Source organism: Narcine bancroftii, chromosome 12 (assembly GCF_036971445.1).
Source record: "Narcine bancroftii isolate sNarBan1 chromosome 12, sNarBan1.hap1, whole genome shotgun sequence".
Taxonomy (NCBI): domain Eukaryota; kingdom Metazoa; phylum Chordata; class Chondrichthyes; order Torpediniformes; family Narcinidae; genus Narcine; species Narcine bancroftii.
This window is the reverse complement of record NC_091480.1, coordinates 35,117,227-35,139,034: the sequence shown is the minus strand read 5'-3', so window position 1 is coordinate 35,139,034 and position 21,808 is coordinate 35,117,227. Positions and strand designations below refer to the sequence as shown.

General features: G+C 42.8%; 1 protein-coding gene across 15 annotated transcripts in view; it reads right to left on the bottom strand.

The window, feature by feature from the left end:
* The window catches only part of pemt (phosphatidylethanolamine N-methyltransferase), a 120,445-nt gene extending 99,651 nt beyond the window's left edge, over window positions 1-20,794 (bottom strand). For 11 of the 15 annotated variants that reach the window (XR_011347457.1, XR_011347458.1, XM_069906539.1 and 8 more), the window contains exons 1-2: window positions 20,686-20,793; window positions 2,394-2,501 (exon numbers count right to left, since the gene is read on the bottom strand). Coding sequence is in view for 9 of the 15 variants with exons in the window: in XM_069906539.1 (XP_069762640.1) it covers window positions 2,394-2,486 (93 nt within the window). In the remaining 6 variants the exon portion in view is untranslated. Of the gene's footprint in view, window positions 1-2,393; window positions 2,502-20,685 lie in introns of those variants that run through there. The other 4 variants (XR_011347451.1, XR_011347452.1, XR_011347454.1 and 1 more) reach the window with 3 other exon arrangements.
* Window positions 20,795-21,808: the final 1,014 nt, after the last annotated feature.

Below are 21,808 nucleotides of genomic sequence, written 5' to 3'. Positions count from 1 at the left end.
TGAAAGACAGGGTCTCTGTTTAATGTTTCAGCCAAAGGTCAAATTTTGTTTGAGTTTTAAGTTTATTTGTCACAAAATACCAAGTGTAACAAGAAGGTCTCTTCTGTGAACAAACCAACAAGTCATGTCGTGTTATATGCAGCCATGTAAAGATTTTCAAATGTGTATCATCCTCTTAGTTTGAAAAAGGAATGTATATCTTAAGTCATTATCCTCAAGACTCTTGAACCAGAAATCTGACAAATAAATTCCTATCCAAGTCCCCAGTTAACATATTATTCCCAACAATGATGTCACAAATCTATCTATGGCTGAGAGTCTGAACTGGCAAAACTATTGGCATGGAAAGTTGGACAGTTTGTTTTACAACAACTTTCACGAACAGTATGGAGAAGTTTCTGACAATTCTGCTTGAAATTATTGCATGACAATCCTGCCAAAGATTGCTAGCAAGTTCTGTTATGCTGGAGTTCCTTAGAACAGATATGAATTGATTTTCAGATTGTTGTTTAAATTCTTCTATGGATGGTCTTGTACTCTTTCAAGTTCTTCATACAAGATCAATTGAGAACAAGATATTCACAGTCCAATTCTCTTTTCCACCAGGCAGCTCCTTGGGAATGAAGATGACTTAATTTCACTGCATCTTTTTGGGTTCTGCGATGACTACTGAGGTATCTGCAGACTGCCTCTGGTAAAACAGATGGCACCTGGTGAGGCAGGCCATTGGGTAGTTTTTCACCTGGGATGTTGGTAAGATTCTGGCTACCAATCCAAATGCTCCTTTTCCACTTTGGGTCAGGGATTTCAAAGGATCAGTCATTTGGCTCCAACAAAATTTACAAATTTGTTGATGACACCACTGTTGATGGCTGAGTAACAGGCAATTATGGGTCAGAATATAGAGAATCTGGCTGTGGGGGCCAGAAAAACAATATTGTTTTCAGCATCATTATGACCAAGGACTTGATTGTGAACCTTTGGAAGGGGAAGCTGAGTTGCTATGCACCTGCCTCCATTGACAGAGGAGTGGTGGGGGTGGGGGGGGGGGGTGGAATGGTAGCTTCAAGCTCTGATCATCAGTACACTGAAGCAGTCCTTGAAGAAGGCACACCAATGCCCCTACTTTCTCAGGAGGTAGGAATTTGGCATGTTTTCAAAAAACATGTTCAGGTGTACTGTGTAAAGTTGACTTGCTGGTTAGCTCATGGCCTGGTTTGGAACATTCAACACCCAGAAACCTAGAAGGGCACAGAAAATAGCAGAGTGCCAAGTCCATCACATTCACTGACCTCCTGTCCATTGAAGATATCTACACGAGATGGTGCCTCAAGAATGCAGCCATCATAAATGAAATATGTTCTCCACTATATATTCAGGCAGAATATACAGGAGCCTGAAGTCTGGCATCTCTATGTTCAGAACTATCTTTTTTTTCTCTAATACCTATCAGGGTTAATGACTCTCCCCATTCCATCGTAAACATAACACTACTTCAAGACAACAAAAGTGACTTGCACATTTTGTGAACATTAATTATGTATTTATTTTTCTTTTCTCTATTTTTTTTCTCTTTTTTGTGCTAACTATTCTCAAATTGCTATTGGCTGTTTCATGTGTCTGGGAGGCTACAGCAAGCAAGACTTCCATTGGCAACTGTACATTGTACTTACTTATATGGCAATCAACTAATTCATTCAGCTATTATACGTTTTTGAAAAGAACTTTGATTGTTTTCCTCTGTCCGCTTGGGAATCTCTTCCAGTGACAGAACACAGAACAATTCACTGGAGAGGCTATTGTTAAGAATTCAAACAGAGCAGCATGAATTGAATTATTTTAAATTAAATTTAGGCATACTGAACATTGACCCACGAACCCATGCTGCCCAAATACCCCAATTAACATACAACCTCTGTACGTTTTGAAGGGTGGGAGGAAACCGGAGCTCCCGGAGGAAACCCACAGACATGGGAAGATCATACAGGCTCCTTACAGACAGCGCTGGATTCAAACCCAAAACACTGGCACTGTAATAGCATTGCACCAACTGCTACATTAATGCTGTTGCCTCTCATTTAGGGTCTCAATACTCAGACTGGGATGGAGGTGGATAGTCATTTGCTTATTCCACCAATGGATTGGAGGACTTTGCAAAAGCAGCATTGGTAACCTATCATAATCACAAAAATAAACTGCATCTTCAGGGGTATACATTGGTTAATGATCAACAAATATGGACTCTTTAATGATTTCAAAAGAATTTTCAGTGAGCTGATTAATTAGTTTAATGATTTTAATTGTCCATGCACCAGAAAAGCATACAGTCTTGATTAAATGGATGGCACAAATCAAATGAAAATACAAAAACATACAAGTAAAATAATACTCACAATATTCCAGAACAATGGATTGAAAGCAACAGCCAGGACAGCTATTTTAAACTTCAAGTCAGTCCAATTGCAGTAGCTGAAGATATCTGCCATTATGGAAAGATCGACCTGAAAGATAAAAATTTTTAAATTTCTATTTGCAGTAAAAAAAATACAATTATTTCACATTTCAAGGGGGCCTAAAGATTTCCTTAACAATGAAGTGTGCAAAACCAATGGGCATCACTGCTACAGAGATGAGAAATGCTGCAGTCATGATTCCTTGGCTGTGACAAGTTAGTTCATCTTTGCCAAGAAAGAGAAAGTTTGCTTGAAAAATAAAGTAATAATTCTCGCTGCTGATTTGGCTGCTCTTACCAGAGGTGCAAATATCAAGGGAGGCAAGGATGAAGAACTCGGAACTGAAACATCAACAAAATTTCCGCTCAATTCGCTGAGTTCCTCCAGTTTTCTTCTCTGGTTCCATGCATATGTTGGCCCCTTGGAGACTCTGCTCTTTCCCTATATTCTTTGGACCCTACAAGCCTGATTCTATCCAAGTTTCTCGTCATCTGATTGTACAAGTACAACCCGACAAAACAGTGGTCCTCGGTGCAAAACATGCAGACACCCAACCAGACACAACGCACATGCACAAATAATACATATGCAAGACAAGTAGTTTATCTATAAAAATAAATAAATATTGTTGTGTGCAAATCAGAGTCTCAGATGGTTACTTTGAGCAGTGTTTCAAGTGGTTAGTGGTTATTCTCTTGATGAAGGATCCTGATCCGAAATGTTGACAATCTATTTCTTCCCTTGGATGCTATAAGAACCTGGAGGAACTGATGCAGACAGAGTCAGGACACCAGCATGTGCAGCTTTTGTGCTTCGCTGAGGCTCGACTCTTTTCCTAAATATCTTGCTCATAAAATACCTCTGGATTTTCCTTAATCTTTGTCTGCCAACAATATTTTGCAGCCCTTCTCTGCCCTCCAATTTTTTTGTTAGAAAGCTCTATTCTCCTGAAGTACCTCACCTGTTTACAATTCTTTATGACTGTCATATGCTTCTTTATGTTCCTTTATCTAGCCTAGCATTTCATTCATTACAGGATTACATGGACCCTGAACTCAACTTCACTTTAAAAAAAAATGTCACGTTAGATGTAGATTTATCGATTAATAGATGCTCTTTTTGCCAGATCCGATATTGTGGTATTGAAATTTGCTTTATCCCAATTCATGATTTAATTTCAATTTCTTACTATCGTGAAATCAACTTGTGGCCACCAGCCCCAAACTATTCATGCCCAGCACAAAACCAAGTTTAATGCTCTCCCTAATCTACATACAGCTCATAAAGCTCTCCTGGAAACCACTTTTAAAATGACCTCCCTTCTAAGCCTATTTACACCAAAGCAATTCCAGTTAGTATTGGGGAAAGTGAAATTCCTACTACCTTAATTCCATTACTTTTACACCTCGCTATACTTGCTAACGTATCTGGTGCATCTCCCATTGACTGTCAGGAAGCCGACGGAGACCCCAGCAAAGTAATTTCTTTTTAAATTTCCATTGGATCTCAGTGAAAACCCTTCAAGGACATCCTCCCTCTTTACTGCAGAGATAGTCTTACTCCAGCACACTAGATGCAGAACAGTAACTCTCCCACAGCTATCACACTTGAACCTCCCCTCATAACACTGCTTCAACATCACAAATGACTGTCTGCCCTACTGTAACAACACTTTTTCCCCCTTTCACTATAATAGCTATAATTACTATCCATATTTGAATACATTACCTCTTTTTAATTTAATTTAACAGATGTTTTTGTAGTTTCTCAACTCCAGCTAGGAAAAGTTTTGGTGTATACAGCGGAACTCTGATTATCTGAAATCAGATTATCCAAAATCCTCACTTACACTAAATTTTTTGGACCTGTAAGTGACGTCAGTTCAACTCTAAATATTTTTTTTCAAATAATTGAGGTTTTTGTAAAAATCAGAAATCTTCAATTATACATTTTTTTTTTAAAAGGAGCTGAACTGACATCACAGGTTGAAAAGAATTTTGAGTTTTTGGTGTTGGATTTATCTTATTTTGTTCAGGTTGTTTTTTTGGTGAGAATGAAACATTATTCCATGCTTTAAAAGCCTTCCCTTGTTGTTTAAATGTTGTTACGTGATTTGCTATTGCAGAGATTACATCCTTAGAGGTCCTGTTTTTCATCAATAATCTAGCTGTCTAACTTCATAATGCAAGCAATCACCTCTTTTTTTAAACCAATAATGTTAGTATCAATGTGGAACAACACAAGTTCTCCTGTCAATCTGTAAGGGGCCCACATTTGTTCTTAATGTTTCATTGTTACATATCCTTGATTGCTGAAGGCCCTTAGGTGTTAACACCTTCAGTTTGGAAATTTTGGACTGTTTTGCTTCTCTTTCTCCTCTCATTAGGGGTGCTAGACTAGTGGAATTTCTTTGTGTGCCTTTACAGCAGTGGTTCCCAACCTTTTACTTTCCACTCACATACCATTCCCTATGCCATAAGTGTTCCCTATACCATAAGTGTTCTGTGATTAGTAAGTGATTGCTTAAGGTGGTATGTGAGTGGGAAGGGAAGGTTGAGAATCACAGCTCTAGACCCAATTATTACTGAAATATTTTGCTTGAGAAAAATTGTCTTTGGCCCATTTCCTTTGGAGTTATGAAACCGTGCAGATAACGAGTCAATGAGGTATGATTAAAACAGTGGTTTTCAAACTTTTTCTTTTCACCCACATACCACCTTAAGCAATCCCTTATTAATCACAGAACACTTATGGCATGGTGAATACTTAAAGTGGTATGTGAGTGGAAAGTAAAAGGTTGGGAACCACTACTTTACAGCAAACAAAAGGAAGTAATTTTTATGTATTACTAGCTGGATACCCAACATTGCCTGGGAAATAAAACTCAGTTGTTGGCTCCAAAAAATGTCATCTGAAATGCTGAGCTGTAGGCTCTGATCATTTTTAGGAAATGCTTGGACTCTGCTGTGGTGGCGAGCAGCAGCATTTTCAATGGCTGTGGAAGCTCGGCCAGTAGAGGTATGCTACGTTTTCCATTGGAACCACATATCAATGCCGTTTTACCTTTCCACTTCTTTGCTCCACAACTCCACAACCTCTGACATGGAACCAGTTACATACATTAATGGAAGGATACTCAATATCAACTGAGTAACTGAATGCAGCATTTAGCAGGTTGGCTGTAGTAAATAGTGCTGCCCTCAGCTGGTGGCTTTTGTTCGCATTGCTTGTTCTTCCTCGACTTTTGTTGTCTGCTCGTGGAATGCCCAGCGACAATCAGAACTGAGGCAGGCTTGGCATTGTTCCTCAGTTTCCTGCTGCCTGCTCCTTCTTTGTCTGGAGGCCTGAGTACTGAGGCAGGCCTGGTGTTGCTTTGGCCACTTGCTTTTTATTCTGAATGTACATTGATGCACAGCACTGTAACTAATTGAGGTGTCCATGGTGTAAGTTCAAATGTTTTTAACTTTTGAACTTCATATGACCTTAAAGGTTAAATTCAATGTGGTCATGACATTCAGCATCAAATGTTACCCCTCCTGAACCACCTTGGACATCTCTAGAGTGCTCCATATTGATTTGCATGGAGGATAGACAAACAGACATACATGCTTACTTATATATTAGATGTAAATAACAGTAAAGAATCCTGAACATTTACCTAAAGAATCTTTCACACGGTTTTAGCTCCCATAATCTACCTTTGGCCTTATCCATCTACTTTTTGGTCCTCTTAACCTTAAATGTTCTAAAATGCATCCAAGCCTCAGGCTTAATGCTATCTTTGGTAACGTTATAAAGCACTCTCCAGGATTTATTTCCATTTATGTCTCTTGACAATAAGATGACACTCAGTGTAGGCTACACTGAGTTTACAAAGATTAGTTTTTGAAAAGGTGCACAGTTATAGAACATAATTTGTAGAAACACAAAGTGTGAAAAAAAATCATAAAAGTGAAAACAAAGTACTGTGGAGTTCTCTAGGTACAATTAAAATGTGAACAGAGATATGATAATGGAAATAACCAAGGGCAGTTTATTATTTACACTATACAAAGCAATTATTCAGATCAAGGATTGCAGAGCACCCTTTTTTACTACAGAACAATTTATACAGGGTCAATAAATTCACAATGAAAACATATATTACCTTTGATAGTGGATCTGTACATGGCCATAATTGTATTCTGTTTATAAATACAATGTAATATACAAAAGCATGATTCATTTGGGTCTAAACTTCCAATGATCTACTGATTGTAAAAGAAGTAACTGCAGGAACATTTTTTTTCTAATTTTAGGTAACCTCCAACTGGTTCTACTGTTTCCATCTCTTCTTTACCTGCTTCTGTAATTATTTCCCCCTACCCCATTCCTTTCTGACATTCAGACTTGGGTTGATACTCTCTCACCTTATCAAGAGATTTTTCACCTCTTCTCTGTCGTGCAATTCATCATTTATTGCTGCTGAGGCCAACCACAGTCACTTCATCTGGATCAGGCGATGCAATCATGGGCCAGTGGCGTGAACAAAAGCGTGCCCTAAGGGGCACCTATGCTCAGAGCGATGGTGGTCATGTTCCACCAACCTGCACATAGCATCTTTCAGCTACTCCTGAAAGAGTATTAGGGCCAGGCTGAAGCAGCTTCTTCCCATGGGCAGTCAGAATGCTCATACTAACCATCTGAGAGTCTCATATTCATTAAATAATATTTATTTATACATATGAATACTTGTCCTGCATATGCATTGTTTGTCTGTATGTGAATTATGTCTGGTTGAGGGTGTTCATGTTTTGCACCAACGACTGGAGAACAGTTTTGTTGGGTTGGATTTGTGAAATCAAATAAACTTGACTTTGACAATGACATCTACCACGATGAAGTGCTTTGAGAGGCTGGTGATGGAGCAAATCAACTCCTATCTCTGGAAGGATCTCAACCCACTTCAATTCGCCCATTGTTACAGGAGGTCAATGCCAGATGCACCCATGACTGTGCGACCAGGCACAATTCCAATGCTATCCACAAATTTACTGATGACACTATGGTTGTCGGCAGAATCACAGATGGCAATGAGGAAGCATGGAGGAGGGAGCGAGATCAGTTCATTGAGAGGTGTCATAACAACAACCTTACACTCACTTTAGGAAAAACCAAGGAGATGATTGTGAACTTCGGGAGGAAGTCAGGAGAACACGATCCAGTCCTTTTCAAGGGCTCAGTAGTGGAAAGGGCCAACAACTTCAAATTCCTAACTATCAACATCTCTGAGGATCTGTCCTGGAGCCTCTAAATTGATACAATCACAAGGAAGGCTCACCAGCGGCTATATTTTGTGAGGGTTCTTAACTTAGCCTGCGACATGAAGGGCACCAGCCTTCACTTCATCAAGGACATCTACAAGAGGAAGTGTCTTAAGAAAGCAACCTCTATCCTCAAGGACCCACACCACCCAGGCCATGCTCTCTTCACTCTGCTACCATCGGGAAAAAGGTACAAGAACCTGAAGACGAGCACCTAGCGGCACAAGGACAGCTTCTTCCCTGCTACCATCAGATCAATGGAAAGATCAATGGAAAAAAAGGCGTGGCCAACTTTGACTTTTTTTGCACTATTTTTATATATTTTTGTAAGGTTGTTTATATGAATGTTCACACTGTGATGTTAACACAAAACAACTAATTTCCTGACCTGTTCATGACAATAAGTTCTAAGATACAATCTCATGGGCCCTCCACTCTGCATTAGATGACCCATATCACAGGAACACTTGTATTAGCTTGTTGTTCATTCAACACCATCATACCAACAAAATTAATGACCAAACTCAAGGATCTGGGACTCTGTTCATCCCTCTGCAACTGGATCCACTGGCAGACCCCAATCAGTGCGAAATGACATTATCTCCTCTAAGTTGACCATCCACACAGGCCCCCCAGGGCAGTGTGTTTTGTCCCCTATTCTATTCCCTGGGCACTTGTGACTGTGTAGTCAGGTTCAGCTGCAACGCAATCTGATGACACCACCATTATTGGCTGAATTACTTGAAATGATGAGTCAGAATATAGAATAGAGATTGAGAATCTGGTTGTGTGGTGCCAGATTAACAACCTTGCTCTCAACATCAAGACCAAAGAGCTTATTGTTGATTTTACAAAGGAGAGATTGAGGGACAACATACCTATCCACATTGATGGGACAGAGGTGGAAGTGATATAACTTTTGAGTTCCTGGCAGTCCATATTTCAGAAGACCTCTCCTGGAGCCAGCACACTGAGGCAACTGTAAGGAAGGCACATCAACACCTCTACTTTCTACAGAGTATGAGATTTGGCATGCATTTGAATACCCTATCAAATTTATGCATCTGCACTGTGGAAACTATACTGACTGGTTGCATTGCAACCTTGTTGGGAAACTTGAATGCTCATGAATGAAGACAGCCAGGCCCATCAAATGCTCCAACCTCCCATCCATTTGATGCACTTATGGAAGGCGCTGCCTCAAGGTGGCAAGCAAGAGCAAAAGGGCCACCATCACACTGGTCATAACCTCTTCTGTTGCCTTCAGGTAGAAGGTTCAGATGCCTGAAGTCCAGTAACTCTAATTTCAAGAATAGTTTCTTTACAACAGCTATTAGGCTCTTCTTCTCTTTGGCTTGGCTTCGCGGACGAAGATTTATGGAGGGGGTAAAAAGTCCACGTCAGCTGCAGGCTCGTTTGTGGCTGACCAGTCCGATGCGGGACAGGCAGACACGATTGCAGCGGTTGCAAGGGAAAATTGGTTGGTTGGGGTTGGGTGTTGGGTTTTTCCTCCTTTGCCTTTTGTCAGTGAGGTGGGCTCTGCGGTCTTCTTCAAAGGAGGCTGCTGCCCGCCAAACTGTGAGGCGCCAAGATGCACGGTTTGAGGCGTTATCAGCCCACTGGCGGTGGTCAATGTGGCAGGCACCAAGAGATTTCTTTAGGCAGTCCTTGTACCTTTTCTTTGGTGCACCTCTGTCACGGTGGCCAGTGGAGAGCTCGCCATATAATACGATCTAGGGAAGGCGATGGTCCTCCATTTTGGAGACGTGACCCATCCAGCGCAGCTGGATCTTCAGCAGCGTGGACTCGATGCTGTCGACCTCTGCCATCTCGAGTACCTCGACGTTAGGGGTGTGAGCGCTCCAATGGATGTTGAGGATGGAGCGGAGACAACGCTGGTGGAAGCGTTCTAGGAGCCGTAGGTGGTGCCGGTAGAGGACCCATGATTCGGAGCCGAACAGGAGTGTGGGTATGACAACGGCTCTGTATACGCTTATGAGTTTTTCAAGCTTTGTTGGGACCAAGGTAAACTGCCTCAGGATCTTCGTGATGCCACCATCATCACCCTGTACAAAAACAAAGGCGAGAAATCAGACTGCTCAAACTACAGGGGAATCACGTTGCTCTCCATTGCAGGCAAAATCTTCGCTAGGATTCTACTAAATAGAATAATACCTAGTGTCGCTGAGAATATTCTCCCAGAATCACAGTGCGGCTTTCGCGCTAACAGAGGAACCACTGACATGGTCTTTGCCCTCAGACAGCTCCAAGAAAAATGTAGAGAACAAAACAAAGGACTCTACATCACCTTTGTTGACCTCACCAAAGCCTTCGACACCGTGAGCAGGAAAGGGCTTTGGCAAATACTAGAGCGCATCGGATGTCCCCCAAAGTTCCTCAACATGATTATCCAACTGCACGAAAACCAACAAGGTCGGGTCAGATACAGCAATGAGCTCTCTGAACCCTTCTCCATTAACAATGGCGTGAAGCAAGGCTGTGTTCTCGCACCAACCCTCTTTTCAATCTATTAGGCTCTTAAACTTCCCTTTATTACACTAATCATGAACTGCACCTATCTGCAGTATTCCAGTCACTTTTTTTACCCATTGTAAAAACTGTGAACATTTATTATCTATCTTTAGTATCTATTGTCTCAATTGATTCAATTAAATATATATATTTTTTAAATTTAGACATACAGCATGATAACAGACCATTTTGGCCTAGAAGCTCGTGCCACCCAATTAACCTACATCCCCGGTACGTTTCGAATGGTGAGAGGAAATGGGAGCCCCCAGGGAAATCCACACATACATGGGGAGAACGTACAAACTCCTTACAGACAACATGGGATTTGAACCCCAGTCTTGATCGCTGGTGTGTATATGCCCTGCGCAATTGAACAACTGAAAAGTGGCAAAGCAGCAGGTATGGATGGAATCCCCCCAGAGGTCTGGAAGGCTGGCGGCAAAACTCTGCATGTCAAACTGCATGAGTTTTTCAACCTTTGTTGGGACCAAGGAAAACTGCCTCAGGACCTTCGTAATGCCATCATCATCACCCTGTATAAAAACAAAGGCGAGAAATCAGACTGCTCAAACTACAGGGGAATCACGCTGCTCTCCATTGCAGGCAAAATCTTCGCTAGGATTCTCCTAAATAGAATAATACCTAGTGTCGCTGAGAATGTTCTCCCAGAATCACAGTGCGGCTTTCGCGCAAACAGAGGAACTACTGACATGGTCTTTGCCCTCAGACAGCTCCAAGAAAAGTGCAGAGAACAAAACAAGACTCTACATCACCTTTGTTGACCTCACCAAAGCCTTCGACACCGTGAGAAGGAAAGGGCTTTGGCAAATACTAGAGCGCATCGGATGTCCCCCAAAGTTCCTCAACATGGTTATCCAACTGCACGAAAACCAACAAGGTCGGGTCAGATACAGCAATGAGCTCTCTGAACCCTTCTCCATTAACAATGGCGTGAAGCAAGGCTGCGTTCTCGCACCAACACTCTTTTCAATCTTCTTCAGCATGATGCTGAACCAAGCCATGAAAGACCTCAACAATGAAGACGCTGTTTACATCCGGTACTGCACGGATAGCAGTCTCTTCAATCTGAGGCGCCTGCAAGCTCACACCAAGACACAAGAGCAACTTGTCCGTGAACTACTCTTTGCAGATGTTGCCGCTTTAGTTGCCCACTCAGAGCCAGCTCTTCAGCGCTTGATGTCCTGTTTTACGGAAACTGCCAAAATGTTTGGCCTGGAAGTCAGCCTGAAGAAAACTGAGGTCCTCCATCAGCCAGCTCCCCACCATGACTACCAGCCCCCCCACATCTCCATCGGGCACACAAAACTCAAAACGGTCAACCAGTTTAACTATCTCGGCTGCACCATTTCATCAGATGCAAGGATCGACAACGAGATAGACAACAGACTCGCCAAGGCAAATAGCGCCTTTGGAAGACTACACAAAAGAGTCTGGAAAAACAACCAACTGAAAAACCTCACAATGATAAGCGTATACAGAGCCATTGTCATACCCACACTCCTGTTCGGCTCCAAATCATGGGTCCTCTACCGGCATCACCTACGGCTCCTAGAACGCTTCCACCAGCGTTGTCTCCGCTCCATCCTCAACATTCATTGGAGCGACTTCATCCCTAACATCGAAGTACTCGAGATGGCAGAGGCCGACAGCATCGAATCCACGCTGCTGAAGATCCAACTGCGCTGGGTAGGTCACGTCTCCAGAATGGAGGACCATCGCCTTCCCAAGATCGTGTTATATGGCGAGCTCTCCACTGGCCACCGTGACAGAGGTGCACCAAAGAAAAGGTACAAGGACTGCCTAAAGAAATCTCTTGGTGCCTGCCACATTGACCGCCGCCAGTGGGCTGATATCGCCTCAAACCGTGCATCTTGGCGCCTCACAGTTCGGCGGGCAGCAACCTCCTTTGAAGAAGACCGCAGAGCCCACCTCACTGACAAAAGACAAAGGAGAAAAAACCCAACACCCAACCCCAACCAACCAATTTTCCCCTGCAACCGCTGCAACCGTGTCTGCCTGTCCCGCATCGGACTTGTCAGCCACAAACGAGCCTGCCGCTGACGTGGACATTTACCCCCTCCATAAATCTTCATCCGCGAAGCCAAGCCAAAGAAGATATTGTACAATATATATGACAATAAACTCATTATCTGAATGATTGTAACCAAGCTAATTGTCAACACGAGTGTACTAATGTTAAATGTACTGGGGTACTTAATCTTAAAACATGCATACATTCATTCCATTGCTAATAATATTTCAGTTAAAGCAGAGAATCTGGAAATTTTCAGCAAATCAGACAGCATCTAAAAGAAATTAATTAACGTTTCTGGTCAAAGATCTTTCAAAATATACTCTTGCAGTGATGAATCAGTGACAGAGATTCAACAATATTAACAACCAAAATAATAGAAATGGTGAGTGGCACTGAAGTGTAAGAAAGCCAGGGAAAAATTATTTCCATCCAACAATCTATTCCTGAAATCACATGATCTGAAGTTAATGCAGGAAGCGGCATAAAATTGAAAAATCAGCCACAATTTTATTGAATGGCAGAGTAAAGCACAAGGAGCCAAGTGACCTTGCTGTTCCTAATCCTTCTGTTCATTCTTTATGACATTTATAACCATATAACAATTACAGCACAGAAACAGGCCAATTTGGCCCTTCGAGTCCATGCTGAACACCTTCTCTCACCAAGTCCCACTGACCCACACCCAGCCCATAACCTTCCATACCTATCCAACTTTTCCTTAAATATTAAAAGTGAGCCCGCATCTACCACTTTGGCCAGAAGCTTATTCCACACTCCCACCAGTGAAGAAATTTCCCCTCATGTTTTCCCTATACTTTTCTCCTTTCAATCTCAACCCATGTGCTCTTGTTTGAATCTTCTCCACTCTCAATGGGAAAAGCCTGTCCACATTGATTCTATCTGTCCCCCTCATCATTTTAAATACCTCTATCAAATCATCCTTCAACCTTCTACACTCCAGGGAATAAAGGCCTAGCCTGTTTAACCTTTCCTTGTAACTCAAACCCTGAAACTCTGGCAATATTCTTGTAAATCTTCTCTGCATTTTCTCGATTTTGATGATATCCTTCCTATAATTCGGCAACCAAAACTGCACACAGTATTCCAAATTTGGCTTTACTAATATCTTATACAACTTCAACATGACACCCCAACTCCTGTACTCAATACTCTGATTTATGAAGGCAAACATACCAAAAGCTTTCTTCACCACCCTATCTACATGTGACTCCATTTTCAGGGAATTATGTACCAGAATTCCTCAATCCCTTTGTTCTACTGCTCTCTTCAATTGTCAACCATTTAATATGTACGACATTTGCTGATTAGTCCTACCAAAATGTATCATCTCATATTCCATCTGCCATCTTCTAACTGGCCTATATCCCACTGTAAGCTTGAAAACCTTCCTCACTGACATCACCACCAATATTAATATCATCTGCATACTTTATAATTTATAATCTAACACCCAATCACTGAGATCATTAATATACATGACAAATAACAATGGACCCAGTACTGATCCCTGAGGCACTCCACTAATCAATGGCCTCCAATTTGACAAACATTTTCCTCCACTACTCTTTGGCATCTCCCATCCAACCATTGTTGAATCCATTCACTACTTCAACATTAATACCTAATGATTGAAGCTTCCTAAGTAACCTCTTATGCGGAACCTTGTCAAAGGCTTTACATATCCATATAGACAACATCCACAAGTTCCCTTCATCGACCTTCTTAGTAACTTCCTTGAAAAATTCTATGTGTTAAACACTATCTACCATGCACAAAACCATGTTGACTATTCCTAATCAGTCCTTGTCTATCTAAATAATTGTATATTCCATCTCTAAGAACACTTTCCATTAATTTACCTACCACTGACATCAGACTCACAGGCCTATAAATACCCAGTTTACTTTTTAGTCCTTTTTTTTTAAAAACAACATTGGAGCTACTTTCCAATCCTCCAGCACCTCCCCTGCAGCTAATGGCATTTTAAATATTTCTGTCAGACCCCTGCTATTTCTACACTAACTTCCCTCAAGGTCCTAGGGAATATCTTGTCAGGACCCAGAGATTTATCCATCTTTCTTCTCTTTAAGCTAGCCAGTATTACCTCCTCATTAATCTGTATATTTTCCATGACCTCACTACTAGTTTTGCTTACCTCACCTGACTCAATATTCCTTTCCTTAGTGAATACTGAAGAAAAAAATCATTTAAAATTTCCCCCATCTCTTCTGACTCTTCACAGAGCCTACCACTCTGAACCTCAAGGGGCCCAATTTTATCCTTCACTATCCTTTTAAAGTACCTGTAGAAACCCTTTGGATTTATTTTTACCCTGCCTGTCAAAGCAGCCTTATTTAATTTTATTTTGCACTCTACATTTCTCAAGAACCTCATTTATTTCCTGCTGTCTATATCTATTGTACACATCCCTCTTCCTCCAAACCAAATTCCCAATATCCCTTGTAAACCATAGCTCCCTACATTTTCTAACCTTTAATCCTCACATTGGTTAATCTGTGCTGTCAGTCTCTGTGCTTAGCCTGCTTTACTGACATTGGACGTGTATTATCTCTACCACTAAAGACACTCCCCTTGGGTATAACTGTGTATGCACTCATTGTCTTTCATTATTGTACCACTAGTTTCTGCTAATAAAAGCCATGATTACTGGTTAACTACATAGCCTTCATCTTCTTCATTAACTGGCACTTCACATACCAACTCTGTACTCTCAAAAATTTCCCCTTTGAATATCCTCCATTTATCTGTTGCATCCTTTCCAGAAAATAAATAATTCCAATCCACACTTTCTAAATCCTTTTGCATCACCTCAAAACTTGCCTTGTTCCAACGTTAGGCCCAGCCCTATCCTTCTCCATAATTAACCTAAAACTAATAGTATTATGACCACTAGACCCAAAGTGTTCCCCAACACTATCCTGTTACCTGACCTATTATTTCCTAATAAGAGATCCAATACTGTCCCCTCTCTAGTCGGTTCTTCTATGTATTGATTTAGAAAACTTTCCTGAATGCATTTGACAAACTCCAACCCATCCAGCACTTCTACAGTATGGACATCCCAAGTCAATGTGTGAAAAGTTAAAATCTCCGACAATCACCATCCTAAACTTACGACACATATATGCTATGTCCTTACAAATTTGCTCCTCTAATTACCTCTATCCATTAGGAGGTCTATAATAGACCCCCATTAGTGTTTTCATCCCTTTCCCATTCCTTATTTCCACCCAAATGGATTTCACTGGGTGAGGCTTCCAATCTATTCTGCCATAGCACTGCAGTAATGTTTTCTCTAACAAGCAGTCCGACTCTGTCACCTGACATCCCTGTTCTATCACGCCTAAAGCAATGGAATCCTGGAACATTTAGCTGCCAACCATGCCCTTCCTACAACCAAGTTTCACTGATGGCTACAATATCATATTTCCATGAGTTAATCCATGCACTAAGCTCATCCACTTACCATGCTCCTTACATTGAAATATATACACGAGAGAATATCCCCCACATTCACTCCTTTGATTACAATCTATTTTTACAAACCCGTCCTTCATTAATTTTAACAATCTGATACCTCTCTCCCTTCAAATCTAGATGACCTCATACCCTAATCTCCACCCTCTCATTCTGATTTACACCGCCCTGCCAAACTAGTTTAAACCCTCCCCAACAGATCCAGCAAACCTGCCTCGCTCAGTTCAGGTGCAGCCCATCCTTTTTGTAGAGGTCAGACCTTCCCCAGAAGAGTTCCCAATGATCCACAAATCTGAACCCCTGCCCCAACTCTTTAGCCACATAGTCATCCACCACATCTTCCTATCCCCACCCTCTCTTGCACATCGCACAGGCAGCAATCTCAAGATTACCACTCTTGAGATCCTGCTTTTTAACTTCTTCCCCAACTCCCTACATTCTTCTTTCAGGAACTCATCCCCATAAGCAAACATGAATAGTTAATATAAACAGTGTGTTGCTGAAGCCCCAATATTGGCAGGACATCAATGAAAGTTTCTCTTTATTAAACCCACTCCCCATGGTTACCTTTGCTCAGTACTGCTATGCAACCAATCACAAAACTAAGTCAATAATTTGTCATCAATTGGACAAGCTTTACTTACAGTATGAGTAACATTTTTAAAAGGATCCTTGCAATACCCAAATATATCCTTTAATTCATTATTTTAGTTGTGCTTATTCATTTCAACTAAAAGGCTAACACTTATCTAACCAAGATGTTGGGCTAATTAGTTATTCTCCTTTCACTTTTATGTAACCTATTCATTTTCAAATCAAAGAAACAAATGCAGTAAAAGTTTATCTGAAGGACAGATGCCCTCCAATGGTTCAATTATCAGAAGAGATGACATAATTACAGTTACATTCTTTGGTTTTAGAAAGTTAAGGGAACTCAGAAAATTAAAGGATGACTCACTCAGAAGATTAAAAGTGAGGAATTTTAATGTTACCGGTTTTACATTCAGTACATTGAAAATATTTCATGTTAAGGATAAGTATTTATATTTTAAAGGCCTAACTGGGATTTGTCTGCACTATTGAAATATCATTTCTTTTGCACTAATTGCAATCGTGAATATTTATCTGTCCTTGTTATTATTTTTCCTATTTCATGTTGGTGTCTTACTTGCTGCAGTTACGAAGGCTGTTAAAAATTTCAGTGGCTATGTATATTGTACTTAAGTATATGACAATTCTCATAATCTCAAAGGCAGCTCTCAAAAAGCAAAAATTGGATCTCAACAACAAAGTAGGACTAATTAGTTATAATATAGATATCGATATCAAAATTATATGATCATTATAATACTGGTATTCCACGCAAGCGCTATAAAGAGCTGTGAAGGAACCCTACGCTTCTGTGACACCCAGCCAAGAGAACTAGAAGCTGCAGCTGCTGACAGATCGCATTGGCAACCCCTGTGCTATGAAGCCTATACAGGCTTTGAAGACAGGCGCTGCCTGGTGTAAGGCCGTGAATGGCGACATAAAGCAGCAGCCACAGTTATTACAAAAATACAAACTTCCAGTGCCCTCATTGTGCTAACTCTGCACTTCCAAACTGGGACTGCAAAGTCACCTTCGTGTCCACGGATGAACTGCACAGCAATGTTTCTTCTCCGAACCAAAGGACTACGAACATAATATAACATTTTGATATTAGTTCATCAAGGTAATAAATGACATTTATATAAAACTATACTAGCAAACTACTGCTGCATTAAAAAAATGATTTTTTTTTTTAAAAACCTTCTTTACAGAACCACAAGGCTCAAATTATATTAAAACTTGAAGCAAAGTTCCCAATCCTCAGAGCGCATCCTCATGCAGACAGGCGACATGGGTCTTGGTTTGGGAGTGGATGCATCCCCATCTCAGGGGTCAGGGCAGCACACCCACAGAGCAGGCCTGCAATCCTTCTGCAATTCAAAACTAGAAAAGGGTTCCTTTTTCCCCCAACAATGCTGCTGAGATGTTCCTGCATATATATATATATAATATATATATATATCTTTGGCTTGGCTTCGCGGACGAAGATTTATGGAGGGGGTAAAAGTCCACGTCAGCTGCAGGCTCGTTTGTGGCTGACAAGTCCGATGCGGGACAGGTAGACACGGTTGCAGCGGCTGCAGGGGAAAATTGGTTGGTTGGGGTTGGGTGTTGGGTTTTTCCTCCTTTGTCTTTTGTCAGTGAGGTGGGCTCTGCGGTCTTCTTCAAAGGAGGTTGCTGCCCGCCAAACTGCTGTGAGGTGCCAAGATGCACGGTTTGAGGCGATATCAGCCTACTGGCGGTGGTCAATGTGGCAGGCACCAAGAGATTTCTTTAGGCAGTCCTTGTACCTTTTCTTTGGTGCACCTCTGTCACGGTGGCCATATATATATATGATTTCTCGCCTTTGTTTTTGTACAGGGTGATGATGATGGCATCACGAAGGTCCTGAGGCAGTTTTCCTTGGTCCATCATCACCCTGTACAAAAACAAAGGCGAGAAATCAGACTGCTCAAACTACAGGGGAATCATGCTGCTCTCCATTGCAGGCAAAATCTTCGCTAGGATTCTACTAAATAGAATAATACCTAGAGTCGCCGAGAATATTCTCCCAGAATCACAGTGCGGCTTTCGCGCAAACAGAGGAACTACTGACATGGTCTTTGCCCTCAGACAGCTCCAAGAAAAGTGCAGAGAACAAAACAAAGGACTCTACATCACCTTTGTTGACCTCAACAAAGCCTTCGACACCGTGAGCAGGAGAGGGCTTTGGCAAATACTAGAGCGCATCGGATGCCCCCCAAAGTTCCTCAACATGGTTATCCAACTGCACGAAAACCAACAAGGTCGGGTCAGATACAGCAATGAGCTCTCTGAACCCTTCTCCATTAACAGTGGCGTGAAGCAAGGCTGTGTTCTCGCACCAACCCTCTTTTCAATTTTCTTCAGCATGATGCTGAACCAAGCCATGAAAGACCTCAACAATGAAGACGCTGTTTACATCCGGTACCGCACGGATAGCAGTCTCTTCAATCTGAGGCGCCTGCAAGCTCACACCAAGACACAAGAGAAACTTGTCCGTGAACTACTCTTTGCAGACGATGCTGCTTTAGTTGCCCATTCAGAGCCAGCACTTCAGCGCTTGACGTCCTGTTTTGCGGAAACTGCCAAAATGTTTGGCCTGGAAGTCAGCCTGAAGAAAACTGAGGTCCTCCATCAGCCAGCTCCCCACCATGACTACCAGCCATCGGGCACACAAAACTCAAAACGGTCAACCAGTTTACCTATCTCGGCTACACCATTTCATCAGATGCAAGGATCGACAACGAGATAGACAACAGACTCGCCAAGGCAAATAGTGCCTTTGGAAGACTACACAAAAGAGTCTGGAAAAACAACCAACTGAAAAACCTCACAAAGATAAGCGTATACAGAGCCGTTGTCATACCCACACTCCTGTTCGGCTCCGAATCATGGGTCCTCTACTGGCATCACCTACGGCTCCTAGAACGCTTCCACCAGCGTTGTCTCCGCTCCATCCTCAACATTCATTGGAGCGCCTTCATCCCTAACATCGTAGTACTCGAGATGGCAGAGGCCGACAGCATCGAGTCCACGCTGCTGAAGATCCAGCTGCGTTGGGTGGGTCACGTCTCCAGAATGGAGGACCATCGCCTTCCCAAGATCGTGTTAAATGGCGAGCTCTCCACTGGTCACCGGACAGAGGCGCACCAAGGAAGAGGTACAAGGACTGCCTAAAGAAATCTCTTGGTGCCTGCCACATTGACCACCGCCAGTGGGCTGATATCACCTCAAACCGTGCATCTTGGCGCCTCACAGTTCGGCGGGCAACAACCTCCTTTGAAGAAGACCACAGTGCCCACCTCACTGACAAAAGACAAAGGAGGAAAAACCCAACACCCAAACCCAACCAACCAATTTTCCCCTGCAACCGTGTCTGCCTGTCCCGCATCGGACTTGTCAGCCACAAATGAGCCTGCAGCTGACGTGGACATTTGCCCCCTCTATAAATCTTTGTCCACGAAGCCAAGCCTATATATATATATTTTTTTTTTAAATTATTATTTATTTTTTTTGTTTCTACTCTTTAAGGGCTGCTTGGGCATTCCCTGACAAATCCGTTGAAATGTGGGGCAATAAGGAGAGAGATAAAGAATCACACAATACTTTAATCTTCAGAACAGTTACACTTCATAGGCTTTGATTTAAGAGGGGGAATAACTTTAATGATGTAAGGGTCTCAATTGCCTACAGAATCAGTGACATCCCCCCCCCCCACATGAAGGGGCAGAAGGATGAAAAAGGGGATGGACAAGTGGTTGGGAGGGGAAGGGGGAGGGAAGGGGGAGGGGGGGGAGAGGGGGGAAAGGGGGGGGAGAGGGGGGGAGAGAGAGAGGGAGGGGAGGGGAAGGGGAGGGGAAGGGAGGGGAGGGGAAGGGGAGGGGGAGGGAGGGGAGGGGAAGGGGGAGGGAGGGGGAGGGGAAGGGGGAGGGAGGGGGAGGGAGGGGGAGGGGAGGGAGGGGGAGGGGAGGGAGGGGGAGGGGAGGGAGGGGGGAGGGGAGGGAGGGGGAGGGGAGGGAGGGGGAGGGGAGGGAGGGGGAGGGGAGGGAGGGAGGGGGAGAAGGGGAAGAAGGGGAGGGGGAGGGGGAGAAGGGGAAGAAGGGGAAGGGGGAGGGAGGGGTCGGGAGGTGCCTTCGCCCCCCCTCAGGCCCAGCACGCACGGGCGAGGCAGCATGCCGCCTGCTCGCCTCACATGAACAGGCAAATATACCTTGCTGTAATCCAGACTCGCCAAGCCTCCACAGCACCCGGCTTCCAAATGCCTCTCACCCGCCACAATCCCTCCACGTCACGACGCGACGCGGCGACGCGCGCGCGCGCGCACACACGAGCCTGCCGCCTCCGCACACCGAGCGGGCTGCGCATGCGTTTTCAGCGACGCCATCTGGGATGTGGAGTTTCCGCTCGATGGAGACGTCAGCGTCATTCGTGACGTCGTTGTCGTGTCCAGCAGGATAATGAACAGAAATAATTAATTTCTGTAGCCAAGCAGGTGCATCTAGAAAAGTAAAAGAATTAAGCTTCCACAATATAAATGAGTGCAGGTTAAAAAAAAAGTCCTGGAGTAGTTTAAGGCAGTGATCTTCAAACTGCCCCCACCCAAACTCACATTCCCATCCCATGTGCTTTGTGCCATGTTCCATGTCCCATAAATGCTCTGTGATGAGTAAGGGATTGCTTAAGATGGTCTGTGAGTGAAAAGAAAAAGTTTGAAAACCACTGTTTCAATTGTACCTTATTGACTTGTTATGTGCACGGTTTCATAACTCCAAAGGAAATGGGCCAGTGACAATTTTTCTCAAGCAAAATATTTCAGTAACAATTGGGTCTGGAGCAGTAATTCTCAACCTTCCCTTCTCACTCACCCCCACCCTCTTAAGCCATCCCTAACTATTAACAGAGCACTTATGGCATAGGGATGAGTTAAGGTGGAATGTGAGTTTGGGGGACAGTTTGAAATAACACTGGTTTAAGGTTAGGGTAGTATTGGGACGTTCAATTGTTCAATAGAACTCAAATTTCTCTCTTCACTGTCATTTCAGTCATTTGCCTGTCTTGTTCCTTAAAAGAAGGTCCGGTATTGTGCCCAGTGTTGGGATGGAGATGGAGAAACTGGGAGAAAGGGGTGGCTTCCTTACAAGAGACATGGAAAGAAGAGTTTTAGACAAGGTAGTTGGAGGTCAGTTTGTTTATAATAAATGTTGGTGGGTGCAACAGATTTGTGCTAATATTCTTTGGCTTGGCTTCGCTGATGAAGATTAATGGAGGGGTAATGTCCATGTCAGCTGCAGGTTCGTTTGTGGCTGACAAATATTAATCTTTAGGTATATAAC